The sequence below is a fragment of the Carcharhinus amblyrhynchos genome, chromosome 7, assembly GCF_965287045.1.
Source record: "Carcharhinus amblyrhynchos chromosome 7, sCarAmb.v2.hapA, whole genome shotgun sequence".
In the NCBI taxonomy this organism is placed as follows: Eukaryota; Metazoa; Chordata; class Chondrichthyes; order Carcharhiniformes; family Carcharhinidae; genus Carcharhinus; species Carcharhinus amblyrhynchos.
Genome location: NC_137330.1, coordinates 17660786 through 17677382, shown reverse-complemented (window position 1 = coordinate 17677382; position 16597 = coordinate 17660786). Strand labels below are relative to the sequence as shown.

Below are 16597 nucleotides of genomic sequence, written 5' to 3'. Positions count from 1 at the left end.
TGATTGTCTGAAGACTGTTGTGATTCATAATGCTATTTCTTAATCCTCAATCTCCCAGCAGTTTATCAATAGGTTTTTGAAATAACATTCTGAAATGTGTCACACTGTGATGACTCATCAAAGTGCCTCAAATTGGCTTTTAATTTCACCACAATGAATAATATGCCAGCAACTAATGCCAAAAGGATACTCAAAGATAATAAGTGAATGTTTTCTCCACTAATTTTCACTAAAGCTTCTTCAAACCCTCCTTGGGAAATCTATTTTTAAAGAAAGCAAAGAGACCAATGATGCTCAAAGGGTAAACTGCCAATGGGGAAGTGTTGGGCTATGATGCAGTGGTGATAATTCTTCGTATATCAAACCCTTTCAATGCGGTCTTGCCTCTAAGTCAAGAGGTTTGAGGCTTGAATCCCACAGCTGAGGCTTAAGTACAATGTCACCGAGGGAGCACTGCACTGTTGGAGGTTATCTTTGGGATGAAATGTCAAACTAAGGTCACATCTGTGATGTATGTATAGTATCTTGGATTTTGGGTTGCAAACTGCCCCTTGAAGAGTGTGGGTCAGGTGACCCCAGGCCAATTAGCTCCTCTCAGTGTGGGATCTCGTTGGGCAGTCTTAGATTTGACCATGAATGAGCGCCCACCTTAAATAAACAGCTCCCAGTGTTCAAGTTATGAAGCTTACTCATGATGCTAAATGCACCCTTCGTCCATAGGGCATATTTAACAACGTAAAAAGTCTGACAACACCAGGTTTTAGTCCAACCTATTTATTTGATAATATACTCACAAGCTTTCGGGGTTAGTCCCTTCGTCAGGTGAATGGAGAGTTCTGGCCTCAGACAGAGCATATAAAGCACAGACTGTCTGTGCTTTATATGCTCTGTCTGAGGCCAGAACTCTCCATTCACCTGACGAAGGGACTAACCCCGAAAGCTTGTGAGTATATTATCAAATAAATAGGTTGGACTAAAACCTGGTGTTGTCAGACTTTTTACTGTGTTTACGCCAGTCCAACGCCAGCATACCCACATCATATTTAACAACATCAGCCTTCTCAGCTGGAAGAAACCACCCGCTGTTTCAAAGAAGAGTCATAGAACCCTACAGTGGTGAAAGAGGCCCTTCAGCCCATTGAGTCTGCACAGAACACCATCCCACCCAGGCCCTACCCCCGTATCCCTACATATTATACCCACTAATCCCTCTAGCCTACACATACCTGGACACTAAGGGGCAATTTCTAAGCATGGCCAATCAATCTAACCCGCACATCTTTGGACTGTGGGAGGAAACCGGAGTACCTGGAGGAAACCCACGCAGACATGAGGAGAATGTGCAAACTCCACACAGACAGTGACCCGAGACGGGAATCGAACCCAGGACCCTGGAGCTGTGAAGCAGCAGTGCTAACCACTGTGCTACCATGCCGCCCATAAGAGTTCTCCCCAGTGTCCTGACCAAGATTTATCCCTCAACCAAATCCAAATAAATAGATGAGGTAGGCATATCTCATTGCTCTTTGTGCAATCTGGCTGCTGAACATCATACATTACAACAGGGAGAAGATTCCAGGAGTACGTCACCGGCTGTAAAACATTGTGGCATGTCTTGAGGTTATAAAAGACATGGTACAAATGCAGATCTTCCTCTTAGTCATGACACTGCATGCTAAACACTTGGTAACCTTGTTCTCAATCAAGAACTGCAAGGTCACAATATCAGAATTTCTAGCTTTCACTCTACTTTGAGTTTTCCCTGGATGCAGTTCCCTTTGGGCACATACATCAGTGACTTCACACTAGATTTTCCAACAGAATACTAAACCAGTCCTTAAAGACTTACTTTAGGAGCATGTGTGTGAAGTAGAATTATATATTGTGGAGTCAGGAGACAGAATTCTTAAAAATATACAGGCTTTGTTACATGAACATGGAGAACAGTGATGAACACTCACACAGCGAAGTTTGATCCACTGACAGGCTTTTCACAGTCTATGGTCCATTCTTGGCCTTTTTGCAATGTGCCGGTGAAGTCCAACGCAAATCATAGAATCCCTAAAATGCAGGAGGCCACCATTGAGCCAGCGAGCCTGCAGTGACACAGGCTCTATCCCTGCAACCCCATGTATTTACCCTGCAAATCCTCTGACACTAAGGGGCAATTTAACATGGCCAATCAACCTAACTGGCACACCTCGGATTGTGGGAGGAAACCGGAGCACCCAGAGGAAACCCACACAAACACGGGGAGAACGTGCAAACTCTGCACAGATAGTGAGCTAAGCCAGGAATCAAACCTGGGTCTCAGGTGCTGGGAGACAGCATTGCTAACCACTGTGTCACCATATCGTGCCAAACTGGAAGAACAGCACCTCATCTTCTGATTGGGCACTTCACAGCCTTTCAGACTGAACATTGAGATTAACAAAGAACAACACAGCACGGGAAACAGGCCCTTCGGCCCAACGAGCCTGCGCCGCCATTTTAACATTATGAGTCTCCTCTCCACCCATGACCCTTGTCTATGCTTATGGCATTCCACATTGGGGGAAGACTAATTTAGGGACAATTTGTTACACCAATTTTCAGAGCATGAACTCTCCCTTCCATGTTCACCCTATTTCTATGTATTTTATTTCATTTCTTCTTTTATCTCATTCATCCATTTTTCTCAAATTATTATTATTCTTCTATTTTGCCACTTCTCCACATTCACTCTCCCGCTTGTCTCCAAATCATCTCCTGGCTTCCCCCACTCGAGGGCGACTGCCACATTCCTCAGGAAGTCCCTTAACAATCTTTACCTCTGTTCAGCCACTCACACATCCCGATCACTTCATGGACACTTTTAGCACCTTTCTCAGCCTTCATCATCAACATCTACATTTTTTTTGTCTAATTTGGGTGGCACAGAGGTGAGCACTGTTGCCTCACTGTGCCAAGGACGTGGGTTCAATTCTGACCTCCAGTCACTGTCTGTGTGGAATTTGCGTGTTCTCCCCGTGTCTGCATGGGTTTCCTCTGGGTGCTCTGGTTTCCTCATGTGTGGGTTAGGTTGATTTGCCATGCCAAATTGCCCCTGCTGTCAGGGGGTTAGTAGGGTAAATATATGGGGTTATGGGAATAGGGCCTGGGTAGGATTGTGGTTGGTGCTGACTTGATGGGCCAAATGGCCTCCTCCTGCATTGTAGGGATTCTATAATTACAGCATACCCCCACCCTCACAGTATGAATCTTGTCTGATATTCTTTGCCTCTCCGCTCTGATGAAGGGTCATCCAGACTCGAAGTATTGTCTCTATTCCCTTTCTACAGATGCTGTCATACCTGCTGAGGTTTTCCAGCATTTTCTGTTTTTATTTCAGATTCCGGCATCCACAGTATTTTGCCTTTGTTTGGTCACCGTCTATTGTTAACATTAAGGCACGTGGAGGAGTCTGCTATGACTTGGCACGAGGCATGCAATGCTTGATTCCATCCTTTCAAGCAACAGCACAAGCCATCTAATGTCTCCGTGATGCAGTGGAAGCTCGGACTGCAGTCATGAGCTCCGTGCAATCTCAGACTGCTGCCAGCATGGTTGGGATCTTGGTGCCCAATGAGACTTGCAGGCTCTCACAGCAGTCTGTCTTCCAACTGATTGCTGTGATTGCTGAGGCACTTCCCCATGGGGAGTATCAGCAATGCTACGGAGCATAAACCTGTTGTCCTCACTCAGGATGACAGCATTCCTATTCCCAAGACTGCCAGTCCACTCGGGTCCTTGTTTTTCACCTGTCAGCCTGCTCTGTCTGCTGCTACTCATGTTGAAATGGTATGGTCTATAGCCAAGTTCCCAGAGCTACACAGTCTCTCTTTCAGTCCACAGAGGCATCTAAAACTCAATGATTGAAGTGCTGAATGGAAGAAAAACATTTCTTTGATATAAACAAAAATTAATCAGATTTATTTTCTAATGTGTCTCATAGAGTCATAGAGCTTTACAGCATGGAAACAGGCCCTTTGGCCCAACTTGTCCATGCTGCCCTTTCTTTTTAAGAAAAACCCTAAACTAATCCCAATTGCCCACATTTAGCTCATCAAATAACTCCAATTTAATGGGACGTGAGCATCCCTGGCAAGGCCAGCATTTGTTGCCCACTTCCAATTGCCCTTGAACTGAATTTCGCATGCTTGGCCATTTCAGAGGACAAGATGAGAGTCAACCACATTGCTGTGGGTCTGGAGTCACATGTAGGCCAGATCAGGTAAGGACAGCAGATTTCCTTCTCTAAAGGGTATTAGTGGACCAGGTGGATATCAGCAGTAATTTCATGGTCACCATTATTGAGACCAGCTTTCCACTCTAGATTTTTGTTAATTGAATTGAAATTCCCTCATGTGCTGCAGTGGGATTTGAACCTGTGTCCCCACAGCATCAGCCATTACTACAATACCACCATCTCCCATTCACTATGTGTTTAGGGAATCAGGTTTGAAAGAGATTTTTCAAGGTGAAAAGTGAAATTGAGAACCAGGGAGGTATAGTGAGGGAATTCTAAAATTTAGGCAGCTGAAGATATGGCTTCCAACAATGGAGCAATGGAATAAGAGACAACGGAATGGAGAACTGGAAGAAAGCAGAAAGTTCCGAAGGCTGTGGGGCTGGAGGAATGAGCTCTTGGAGAGCTGAAAAATATTCCCATAGTAATTTGGAGCCTTGAGGAATATTTTGTAATGGGTTGCAGTCTATTTGTTGCTTGTTGAAAGGGGATGGGCATTGAGGGTAATTTGACCCACTCCTTTTATGTTTAAGACCTCCAAATAAATTTTCAGGCTGGCATGTGTTATCACATGCCTCTAAGGGATTGTAGCTTGACATCACTCAAAGAAGCTGTGTCATGCAATCTGGTTTTAGTTTTGCTTTTGATTTTGAGCAGACAGCCACAGACGCAACTCTGCTGCTGCTGTGCCTTCCACGATTTACATCTTTTTAAATGCGCTCCTATGAATCTAGTCTTAATAAATGAATCCACACTGTGTCACCCATTCCCTGAAGATTGGCATCTTTACATCATTGTAACAACATGACATGGTGTGTAGCAGTGATTTCTTCGAAACAACGTGGTGTACAGCCTGGCAGCAAGATTCAGTACAGGTACAACAGGTACTGTTCCAACCCCACCTGAGGAAGGAGCTGTGCTTCCAAAGCTCGTAATTCCAAATAAACCTGTTGGACTTGAAACTGGTTTTGTGAGAGTTCTTACAGTTTTAACAACAGCCTTCAGAATCCATAGGTCACTTTGTTAGCAGATGCAGAGAAATGGGTGCGAAATGTGACCTTTCAAATACTGAGAATTGTTTAGTTAGTGATTGCCTCCACTCTGTAGAAGCATTCCACAGAAATCTCAAATTGGATAGCGTTGAAAAACTAATCAAGAATGCAAAGAAGTATGAAGTGATACTTGCAGGTTGACAAAGCTTACAGATCCTAAGCACATTCCTGACTGTTGATGCACCCAGCAGAACATCTAAACCTAGCAAGACATGTTTAAGATGTGGTCTTCTGCATGCTCCAAGACAGTGCGCAAGCAGTTCTACAAGGCATACGGAAGAGAGGGCCATTGGCAGCAGCAGTGCAAAAGGACAAAGGCTTATTCGCTACAAAGTGCTGTGCATTGGTCCAAACACCATGTATAACAACTACCTCAAGCATTAAAAATCACCATCTTTATCCCATCAGAAACATATACAAGGGGTGACTGCCAAACCAGAAAATAATGAGACAAATATCAGTGAACACGTGTTTCATATTGTCAACCTTGTGGAAAACATAGATGGCATCTCACCATTTGAAGCCTTTGCTAAGATTAAAATGATCTGCTCTAAGAAAGTTATTGGCCAAGATTGATACAGGGAAAGTTCTATCCCTACATATTCTGAGAGATAGCTATCCAGAGGAAGAAACATCAAATTCATCAAATTCAATATCCAATCCCCCTTTCCCCCATATCTCCTGATCCCTTTAGCCTCTAGAGCTATATCTAATTTCTTCTTAAAATCAGACAATATTTTGACATCAACTACTTTCTATGGTAGTGAATTCCACACATTCAGCACTCTCTGGGTGAAGAAATTTCTCCTCACCTCAGTTCTAAAAGGTTTACCCCCTTATCCTCAAACTATAACTGCTAGTTCTGGACTGGCCCACAATCGGGGACATTCTATCTGAATCTATCTTGTCTTACCCTGTTAGAATTTTATAAGTTTCTTTGAGATCCCCTCTCACTCCTCTAAATTCCAGTGAATATAATCTTAAGTGACTTTGTCTCTCCTCATATGACAGACCTGTCATCCCAGGAATCAATCTGGTAAACCTTCTCTGTACTCGGTCTATAAATGTGGAGGTTTATAGAGAAACCTGCTGCTGTGTAACTTTTAGAGTACAACTATTCATTAATTCCATGTGCATAATCTATCTTTCTGGAAAGCAAGTACAATCAACTCTCCTGGATATCACAGATGTTCTACATTGTGGAGTCTAAAGGACCAGAAATTATAGGTCGACCAGCATGCCATGGCCTCAGATTAATGATAGTCCACTGGATCAGTCAGATCTCACATAACAGATCAAGTTCAGAAACTTTTCCTGTCATCTCAATCCACCAACTACCCTTGAAATATCCAGAATCTTTCAACAAAAACGGCAACTTTAAGGCGACTTTAACATTACCCTTGCAGGAGAATGCAAGTCCATCAATTAATGTGGCACATTTTGTACAAGGCAAGTTGATTCCTACGGACCTTCCAACATATTGTATGGCTCACTTGTCTTACTTCTGAACTCCTGGGGATTCAGTAAATGTCTGTCAAAGTTGTGCATGTTTATTGATGTCTTTTCTTTTACTTCACAGGTGATTCGGTCCGCCTTGTTGTCCAACAAGGGGCATACACGGGATGGGTCGTGCGAGGGCTGCTCTTGGGTGTTGTTTCCAGAGTTGCCTAGTGCTTCACGTTGTTAGTGTACGCTTAAACTGGACCATCTGATGGGCAACACGACAGCTCAGTGACTATCACTGTTTGCTGTGCAGATACATGGATTTGGGCCAGTGTCTGCGGGAGTTTGCACATTCTCCCCGTAATTGCGTGGGTTTTCTCCGGGTGCTCCAGTTTCCTCCCACACCCCAAAAACGTGCTCTTAGGCTGATTGGTGTAACAAATTATCCCTCAATTAGTCTTCCCTCAATCTTCCCCAGTAGGCGTAGACAAAGGTCATAGGTCGAGGAGGGCACTCATAATGTTAAAGTGGCGGCGTGGGCTCGTTGGGCCGAAGGGCCTGTTTCCCGTGCTGTGTTGTTCTTTGTTCTTTGTTCAAATGCCAGCAGTTTCAAGAAGAAACGGCAAAGGATTCTACACTACAGAAACTGTGTAAAACCATAACTGAAGGATGGCTTGATTCAATTCAGCATGTTCATGAACACTTCAGACCATTTTAGTCTTACAGGATCAAGCTGGCCATCTCTTGGGAAGTCATTTCTAGAGGCAGGCAAGTCTTCATACCAGAATTTTTGGTATCCAATATTCTTCAACAGCTTCATCACTCAAAGATGGGCATAGATTGGAAAGGGAGATTTGCAAGAGAGACTGTCAATTGGCCAATTATGAACAAACATATTGAAGTTTTTGTCAAGAGATATGAGGCATGTCAGCACAAAGAATGACATTCCACATGAAATTCCTCCCAACCTTGGTCCAAAATTGCATCCAACTACTTTCATGTTGATACACTGACTTCATTGTCATTTAGCAAGTAGTCCATTATTCGTCAATTATACAATATATGAAGCACAACTGTCATGCACATCTAAAGACTACTTTAAGTTTATTTGATAAACCTAAATATATATGTACAGATAATGGCCTGCAATGTATATGTAAGCCACTTCAAACCATGTGTGAGAAGTGGAATATCTGTCACACTGCTTCTTCTCCTCATTACCCTAAATCTAACCATTTAGCTTAACGGATGATTCACACAGTGAAACTCCTGAGTCTCAAACGTAAACAGATCAAACAAGATCTGTATTTTACAATGTTAAAACTCAAAGTGACACTTTTAAATGTAACTATTCCATCACCAGCAGAGCTCATGTCCGGTAGATCAGTCCTTATCAATTTATTTACTCTTACCCATTCTATTCTCATAGAAACCAAACAGCAACGTTGAAAAGTGTAAGCAAAAATGACGAACATGCACAGTAAAGACATGGGTACAAAACTGCCAAGTTTGCAATCTGAACACATTTATATCTAGAAACCTACAGAAGGTACATGACAACCAGCTGAGGTGACATGGATTTGTTTGGAGCCAAAGTCCGGGAAGTTTGCTAGTGTCACATGGGCAGATTTAAATTAGTTTGGCAGGGGGTTTGGGAACCAAAGCAAAGGTGAATTAATTGAAGGGGAAGCAGAGAGTAGGGCCAGTAAGACGCAGAGAAAGAGCAGACAGGTTGTGGTTACTAATCAAAGAGGGTCTAGTGGACTGATGTGCATTTGTTTCAATGCGAGAAGTGTAACAGTAAGGCAGATGAACTTAGAGTTTGGATTAATACTTGGAATTATGATGTTGTGGCCATTACAGAGACTTGTGTAAGGGAAGGGCAGGATTGGCAACTTAATATTGCAGGACACAATGTTTCAAGCGGATTAGAGGGGGTGTAAAAGGGGTGGGGGAGTTGCATGACTGGTTAAGTTGCATCACTGCTACACTGCGGGAGGACTCAGAAAAGCTCAGGAAAAGGATGGCTGTAGTCACAATGTTGGGGGTTTGCTATAGATTGTGGGAGGAAACTGAAACCCACAGCCAGTGAGAGACAGAAGAATAGATATGAAGGCAGATTTTGGCAAGGTGTAAAATAACAAGGTTGCTGTGGTGGGAGATTTTAACTTCTTCTATATTGATTGGGACTTGGGGTGTGGATGGGGCAGAATTTGTAAGGAGCATCCAAGAGGGCCTCTTGAAACAGTATGTGATAGTCCAACTCGGGAAGGGGCTGTACTGGACGTGGTATTGGGGAATGAGTCTGGCAGGTGGTTTCAGAAGGGGAGCAGTTCAGGCACAGTGGCCACAATTCAGTGAGCTTTAAGGTACTGATGGATAAAGGTAAGTGGAGTCTTCAAGTGAAGGCGCTAAACTGGGGGAAGGCTCATTACAACAATATTAGGCAACAAATGAAGAATGTGGATTGGGGGCAGAAGTTTGAGGGCAAATGAACATCCGTTATGTAGGAGGCTTTCAAGTGTAAGTTGAGAGGAATTCAAGACCCACGTGTTCCTGTCAGGATAAGGGATATGTATAAAAAGTTTTGGGAACCTTGGATAACGAGATACGGTGAGACGAATCAAAGAGAAAAAGGAAGCATTTGTCAAGGCTGGGAGATTGGGAAGTGTGAAATACAATGAAAGTAGAAAGAAACTTAAGCAAGGAGCCAGGAGGGCTGAAAGTCATTGACCAGCATATATATATTTATATGCAGCCAGGGAGAAGGTTGACCTACTCAAAGATAGGGGAGTTAATCTATGCATGGGGCCAGAGGAAATGGGCGAGGTATTAAATGAGTACTGTGGGTCAGTATTCACCAAAGCAAAGGACTTGGTGGATGATGCGTCTGGAGAAGGGTGTTTGGGTCACGTTGCGATCAAAAAGGAGGAGGTATTGGGGTGCTTGAAAAACATTAAGGTAGACAAGTCCCCAGGGTTTGATGGGATCTACCACTGAAAAACTGAGACAGGCAACGGAAGAAATTGCTGGGACTTTGAGAGAAATCTTTGCATCCCACTGGCTACAGGGAGGTCCCAGAGGACTGGAGAAAAGCCAGTGTTGTTCCTTTGTTGAAGAAGGGTACAAGGATAATCCAGGTAATTGCAGGCCATTGAGCCCTACTGAGAAGGAGGGAAATTATTGGACAGAATTCTTCGAGACAGGATTTACTCCCACTTGTCCATGCCGCTCTTGTTTTTTAAACCCCTTAAGCTAATCCCAATTGCCCATATCCCTCTTCTACCCATCTTATCTATGTAACTGTCTAAATGCTTTTCAAAAGTCAAAATTGTACGCACCTCTACGATCACCTCTGGCAGCTTGTTCCAGACACTCACCACCCTCTGTGTAAAAAAATTGCCCCTCTGGACACTTTCGTATCTCTCCCCTCTCACCTTAAACCTATGCCCTCTAGTTTTAGACTCTCCTACCTTTGGGAAAAGATATTGACTATCTACCTTGTCTATGCCCCTCATTATTAAATAGACCTCTATATAATCACCCCTCAGCCTTCTACACTCCAGAGAAAAAAAGTCCCAGTCTATCCAGCCTCTCCTTATAATTCAAACCTTCAACTCAATATAATTCTTCTTCAAAGAGTGCCATCATCAACATACAGCTATGGGGACAGATCAGGTCTCATCGGGAAGGTAGGGAATCTGGTGAACTGGTGCAGTGACAATATTCTCTCCCTGAATGTCAACAAAATCTGGATGGCCATAAAACATTAGATAGGGGTCATGGGTAGAGAGGTGGACTGGTGGTGTTGAGATGGCGGCGCGGGCTCGTTGGGCCGAAGGGCCTGATTCCTGGGCTGATTTTGTTCTTTGTTCTTTTGTTCTTTAAATGAAGGAGATTGTCATCGACTTCAGGAAGCATACTGGAGAACATACCCCTGTCTACATCAACAGGGACGAAATAGAAAGGGTTGAGAGCTTCAAGTTTTTAGGTGTCCAGATCACCAACAGCCTGTCCTGGTCTCCTCATGCCAACACTATAATTAAGAAAGCCCACCAACACCTCTACTTTCTCAGAAGACGAGGGAAATTTGGCATGTCAGCTATGACTCTCACCAACGTTTACCATAGAAAACATTCTTTCTGGTTGTATCACAACGATAGTATGGCTCCTGCTCTGCCCAAGACCGCAAGAAACTTCAAAATGTCATGAATATAGCTCAATACATCATGCAAATCAGCCTCCCATCCATTGACTCTGTCTACACCTCCCACTGCCTTGGAAAAGCAGCCAGCGTAATTAAGGATGCCAAGTACTCTGGACATTCTGTCTTCCACCTTCTTCCATCAAGAAAAAGATACAAAAGTCTGAGGTCACGTACCAACCGACTCAACGACAGTTTCTTCCCTGCTGCTATCAGACTTCTGAATGGACCTACCTTGCATTAAGTTGATCTTTCTCCACACGCTGGCTATGACTGTGACACTACATTCTGCACTCTCTCGTTTCTTTCTCTATGAACAGTATGCTTTGTCTGCATAGCACACAAGAAGCAATACTTTTCACTGTATACTAATACAAGTGACAATAATAAATCAACTCAAATCTTGTCTGAAAGATGGTAGCTGGAATTCTCCGATGTCCACCACTGCCAATGAGAATGGAAAATTTTGCGCTCAGCCAAATCTCCATTCACGGCGGTGGGACCACAGAATCCCAGCCATGTATGTGGTCTCAGAAAACCAGCTGGTATCTCCAACATTGCTGCACTCCCTTAGTATTGCACTGGATTGTCAGCTTGGGTTATGAGTACAAGATCTGGAGTAGAACATGAACTGAGAGACAAGAATGTTACCACGCAACCAAGGTGACACTTACTGCAGTGTTGAGCTGTCTCCATCTTACTTTATTTCAAAAATATTAGATAAGAATGTATTTCGCCACTTCCTATTATTGTAGGTCAGAATTTCTAGCTTACCTTTGTGATCTTCATCCAAGAGTGGTTAATACTGTCACATGAACTATGTTAACAAAATTAAGTTTACAATGTACGTATAAAATTATGCAGCATGTTTCTTTCAACAACCATCTCAGAATTCAAATTAATTCAACCAGTTTCATTTCCCCTCTCTGACTTAGTTATGCAAATAGCTGCTTAATAATGATGTTGGAAGAGAAAAATCAGCTGAGACAACTGACAGGAATGCTTTCTGAAGTTAATTATGTTTGCATTTCCTTCTCCCTCAGTGTTCATTACCTTTAAATGGAGGCGCGCAGTGGCAGAAGTAATTATCAGGTAGGTCGATGCACATGCCCCTGTTTTCACAGGGGTTTGAGATGCACTCGTCTACGTCCACTTCACATTGTGTTCCTTAAAGAACAGGGTGGGAGAGATGAAGAGGAAACGTCAGTCAGAACGAGAGGAACAAATGATCAAGTTGTATGTGCTGTTGTGTTTGCAGCAAGCGTTTGTGATTGGAAGCAGGACTGGATCAGTCAAAACCGGAACCAACATGAATTACCGCCAGGATGAATTTATTTCACCATCCCATACACAACCACAACTGCTCTCTGAATGGCTAAATATGCTTCAAGTATTCCGGCGGGGTGAGTGTGTCTCTGAGATTTATTTTAATGCTCCAGAACTTGGCTTCGGGGTTTGGCTGACAGGTGAAAAGCACAGTGTTCAATTCAAGCCATAATCTGAAATGATCAGGAAGGATGGAGGGCTGGGAGTAAATCGTAGGCAGGTAAGGGCTGACAACTCAGGCAGAAAATATCATTGACTCGAAAAAATAACTCACCAGTGAAACCAGCCAGGCAGATGCATACATAACCATTAATGAGGTCGATGCATGTTGAGTCGTGGAGACAGGGCGATGAGTGACATTCATTTGTGTTGATTTCACAGTGGATACCTGTAGTGCATGGTAGGGAAGAGATATTTCATTAATTCCCATGCCATCTAATTATAAACAAACATGTCTCAAGCAATTGCACTGAGGACGCCTCAGCCATTATCCCTCCTGTTAGCTTTCTGTTTGAAGAATCGTACATTTGTTGTTTGCTCTTTGTAACGTATGCGCAACGTTGAAAGTCATTTGTTGCAGGCTGCAGAAGTTTGCCAATGTACATAACATTCACTGGTCCAATCTGCTACTTTTCTGATTCACATGGCTTGAGGCAGCCAATTTCCTAATCAATTTATATCAATAAAGTGAACCAAATTGAAACGATATTAAGATGCTATAGAATGCATTTGAGGTGACACGGAGGACGGTCACTCTGTGTTGCTGAGAACAGAACAGATAAATCCATTCAAAATGGTAAATTAAATTTCACATGGTTGCAAAGGTGGATTTCTCAGAAAGAGAAAACTCAGCCATATGCTGGTTGAGGACTTAAAATTAATCCAGTATGCTAATATTATTTTAAATCTAAAGCTCATTCACCAAATTACACTTAAGTAATATGACAGCATTGTAACAACAATTGTACATTGAAAGAATCTGTCTGAGTAAAGGTCATTACATGGATGCCATTAGAATTGCAATTCTCAAAGGCATTTCATCTCAAAATGAGGCCTGAGCAAGGTCAGAACTTAAAAAAATATTGTGCATCAGTTGGGTGAATTGGGGGCACCAGTTGGGCATTTTCTCTGGCCTCCATTATTGCAATCCTCTCCAAGCCAGCCTCTGCAATCTCTGTAAATTTTATTACATCCAAAACTCTGTTGCCAGTGCATTAACATGCACCTGATGATGTTTGTCCAGCACCGCTGCTCTTGTGGATCAATGGTTCCCCAGGTAGCAACGCCTCAATTTTTAAAAATTCAACCTTTCTTTCAAATCCTTCCAAGGCCACATCCTATCCTACCTCAGAACTCTGAAGTCAAAAGCTAGGAATCCTATGGCAAATAACTCAACTCTTGACTTCTGAAAACCTGCTCAACATTTATAAGACACGAGTCAGGAGTGGAACTTCACAGAACCCCCAGATGTTTTGAATAGGAAACTACATTGGTACATGGAAGCTACCCAGGAAATACCACTTACATGTGGTACCACTTTCAGTGGCTTATGCTCTGTTTCTGTGTCAGATGCTTTTGAAGATTAAAAAAACACATGGAATATCTGTAAAATTAGCTAGCTAGATTGAAAACAGAGCTTAATTTTTATATCTATTTCCATAATTCACAGCTTACAGTCCAACAAATTATTAATAATCAGAACACTCAGTTGATGCTCAAGCAGAGTTGGCAAAATGTTTTCTCACAATAACACAAGTAAAATTGGCAAGAACACCACCCAGAGAATGAGCACAGTGGAAGTTATTGCTGTACAGGCACAGTAATGATTAAACACAGAGATAGCAGTTGCAGCAATGCTTATTGCCCCATGATTATTGAACGTTCTTCATGAGCATGCTTAGACATGCATTGCCAGAGGAGTTTTTAGCCATCACAGAAACTCCAGAGTACTTACTCCTGCTTCACTCCTTGCTGGAGGCAGGAAGCCAGTCTGCTCTGCTTTCCAATGGACCATGACTAACTGTGGTACCCCTACTGAATCCCCAGATGCATCAGAACAAGCTTGTCATTACTAGCACTCCTCAAAATTGCATCTAGAAAAAAGCTGTTTGAAGAAAAAGAGGAACATTTGGGAGGGCTTGCACCTAATTCAGGCTTGATTTGTTCACAATTTCTTAAAGATTGTGCTAATGTCATCAGACATGCTTCAACATATTCACAGGAACTGGAGACACATTCATTGCTTGGGACATTGCAACTTTTCTTCAAAGTCAAGCACATTCACAGCAGCGCACAAGCTGATTGAGAACAACAACCAGAAAAGCCAAATACATCACAGCTCTCCTTACTAGATTTAGTAGAAATTAGGGGGCATAGCCTCAAAATAATGGGCAGCGGATTTAGGATTGAGTTGAGGAGGAACTTCTTCACCCAAAGGGTTGTGAATTGGCGGAAATTGCCCATGAAACAGTTGGGGCCACCTCATTGAATGTTTTTGAGGCAAAGACAGATAGATTTTTGAACAGTAAAGGAATTAAGCAAAATGGTGAGCAGGTAAGTGGAGCTGAGTCCACAAAAAGATCAGCCATGATCTTATTTAATGGCAGAGCAGGTTCGAGAGGCCAGATGGCTCCTCCTGCTCCGAGTTCTCTTATTATCTTTTGATCTTGCCAAAGAGAAACATTTCATGGTGGATCCTGTTTGATGCTTTTCCTGGCCTTTCAAAGGAAAAATGTTTTACTCTGCAATTTGCTGGAAGTGTGAGCTGATAACAATCTGATGACAGCTACGGAACATCTGGAACTTCAGGGAACCATGGGACCAACAATCTATGCCCTTAACAAATAAGCTTCGAAGATTGAGAAAGAAACCAAGGAAGGATGGAGACAGAGGGTGAATTTGAGTCAAATCAGCTACAGAAAATGAGGGTGGGAGACAGAGAGGCTAGATTGTTTGCAAGCAAGAGAGAGAGAGAGGTGAGACAAAAGGTCAAATATCTTTTCAAAATCTCGAACAATTTACTACATGCAAGAAGAAAACCACATTTTAATCTTCTCACTTTCCAAGCCAGAAAGATCGATTGACATTACATGAGCAATTATCAATTTGCTAAAAAGGTACTTATATGATTAGTCATGAGCCTGAACTTCCTGCGGTGAGTTTAATAGGCGACTAATGTGCAGATCCAACAAGTTCTTATTTTTAAGTTCTTAACACATGGTGGAACAGTATAAATCGACCAGCAAATTCAAAAGGCTCACAACTCACGGAGCAGCTCTTCAACCCTGAACCTGCGGGTCAATTTGCACCTTAATAAAGCCGTAGATCATTTGCTCGGGTTATTTTTCCAGGAGAACTTGCTGCATTGGTGTTTAAAATGCAACAATTTATTATAAGGCTCTGGTGGTTGCTCAAGTACCCTGCATAACATGCCCATCACCGATGTAATTACGCTAATATAATCTATTTTTTGTTTCAAATGTGACTGATTGACTCATCCACCTGCTGGTACAAGATCAGTCAGTGAAGTGAAGGATGAATGGTGCCTCACATCCCACCGTCTAAAATAATAAAGAGGTTAATGGTGCTCATCATTATGTATGCAAAAACAACGCGGGAACTTCAGGAGTGGGGCAGATGTTTAATAAAATCACAACTTTCAAACGCTGTTCGAGTTGCTTTGCTCTTCCACTAGCTTCATGAAAATAATATTTTGCCGGCCGCTTCACCACTGAAATGCATTGAATGTTATGATGTTGAGATATTTGAACAATGGAGAAGAACCAAACCAGACTGTTCAGTTTCTATGACATCGAATTAACCCGCCACTGGGTAATTTTTTAAAAAAGTTATCCTTTTTTGCTGTTAATTTTTAAAAACTGGCCTTTTTCCTGCAGAACAAAGAAAATTAAGATGGTGGTGACAAGTCACCCAGTCGTGGAGTTGGCCCTCTGTTTGGCAGCGATCCCCAAGAGTTTCAAGGACAAAATAATTATTCTGGAATGTCCCTCCTCAATCTACCCAGAGGGCGACTTGTAGACTTATGCCGAGATTATTCAGATAAATTTCAAACAGAACGATGGGAACATTATTTGCATTTGATAATCCCAACTAGCGGAGTCAGTGATCAAACATGGTTGTCGGTGCATGCTCGATGGCTGAATGGTACACTTCTGCCCTGTATGGATTCTATCATTATCAGTCCAGAAACCAAAGCCAATTTCACACACGGAATAAACATTCTTTATGATGCATGATAGTTTTTGGACAATTTAATATTACATCTCTGGTTTATTTTTTATTATT

The 16597-nt window shown here is 42.5% G+C and overlaps 1 protein-coding gene across 4 annotated transcripts in view; it reads right to left on the bottom strand.

Annotated features, from left to right (window-relative positions):
• LOC145344813 (uncharacterized) overlaps positions 1 to 16597 on the bottom strand; it is a 1415987-nt gene that overhangs the window by 294815 nt on the left and 1104575 nt on the right. For all 4 annotated transcript variants that reach the window (XM_080191980.1, XM_080191983.1, XM_080191981.1 and 1 more), the window contains 2 exons: positions 12567 to 12680; positions 12020 to 12133 (listed from right to left, as the gene is read on the bottom strand). In XM_080191980.1, coding sequence (XP_080048106.1) covers positions 12020 to 12133; positions 12567 to 12680 — 228 coding nt within the window. The remainder of the gene's footprint in view (positions 1 to 12019; positions 12134 to 12566; positions 12681 to 16597) is intronic.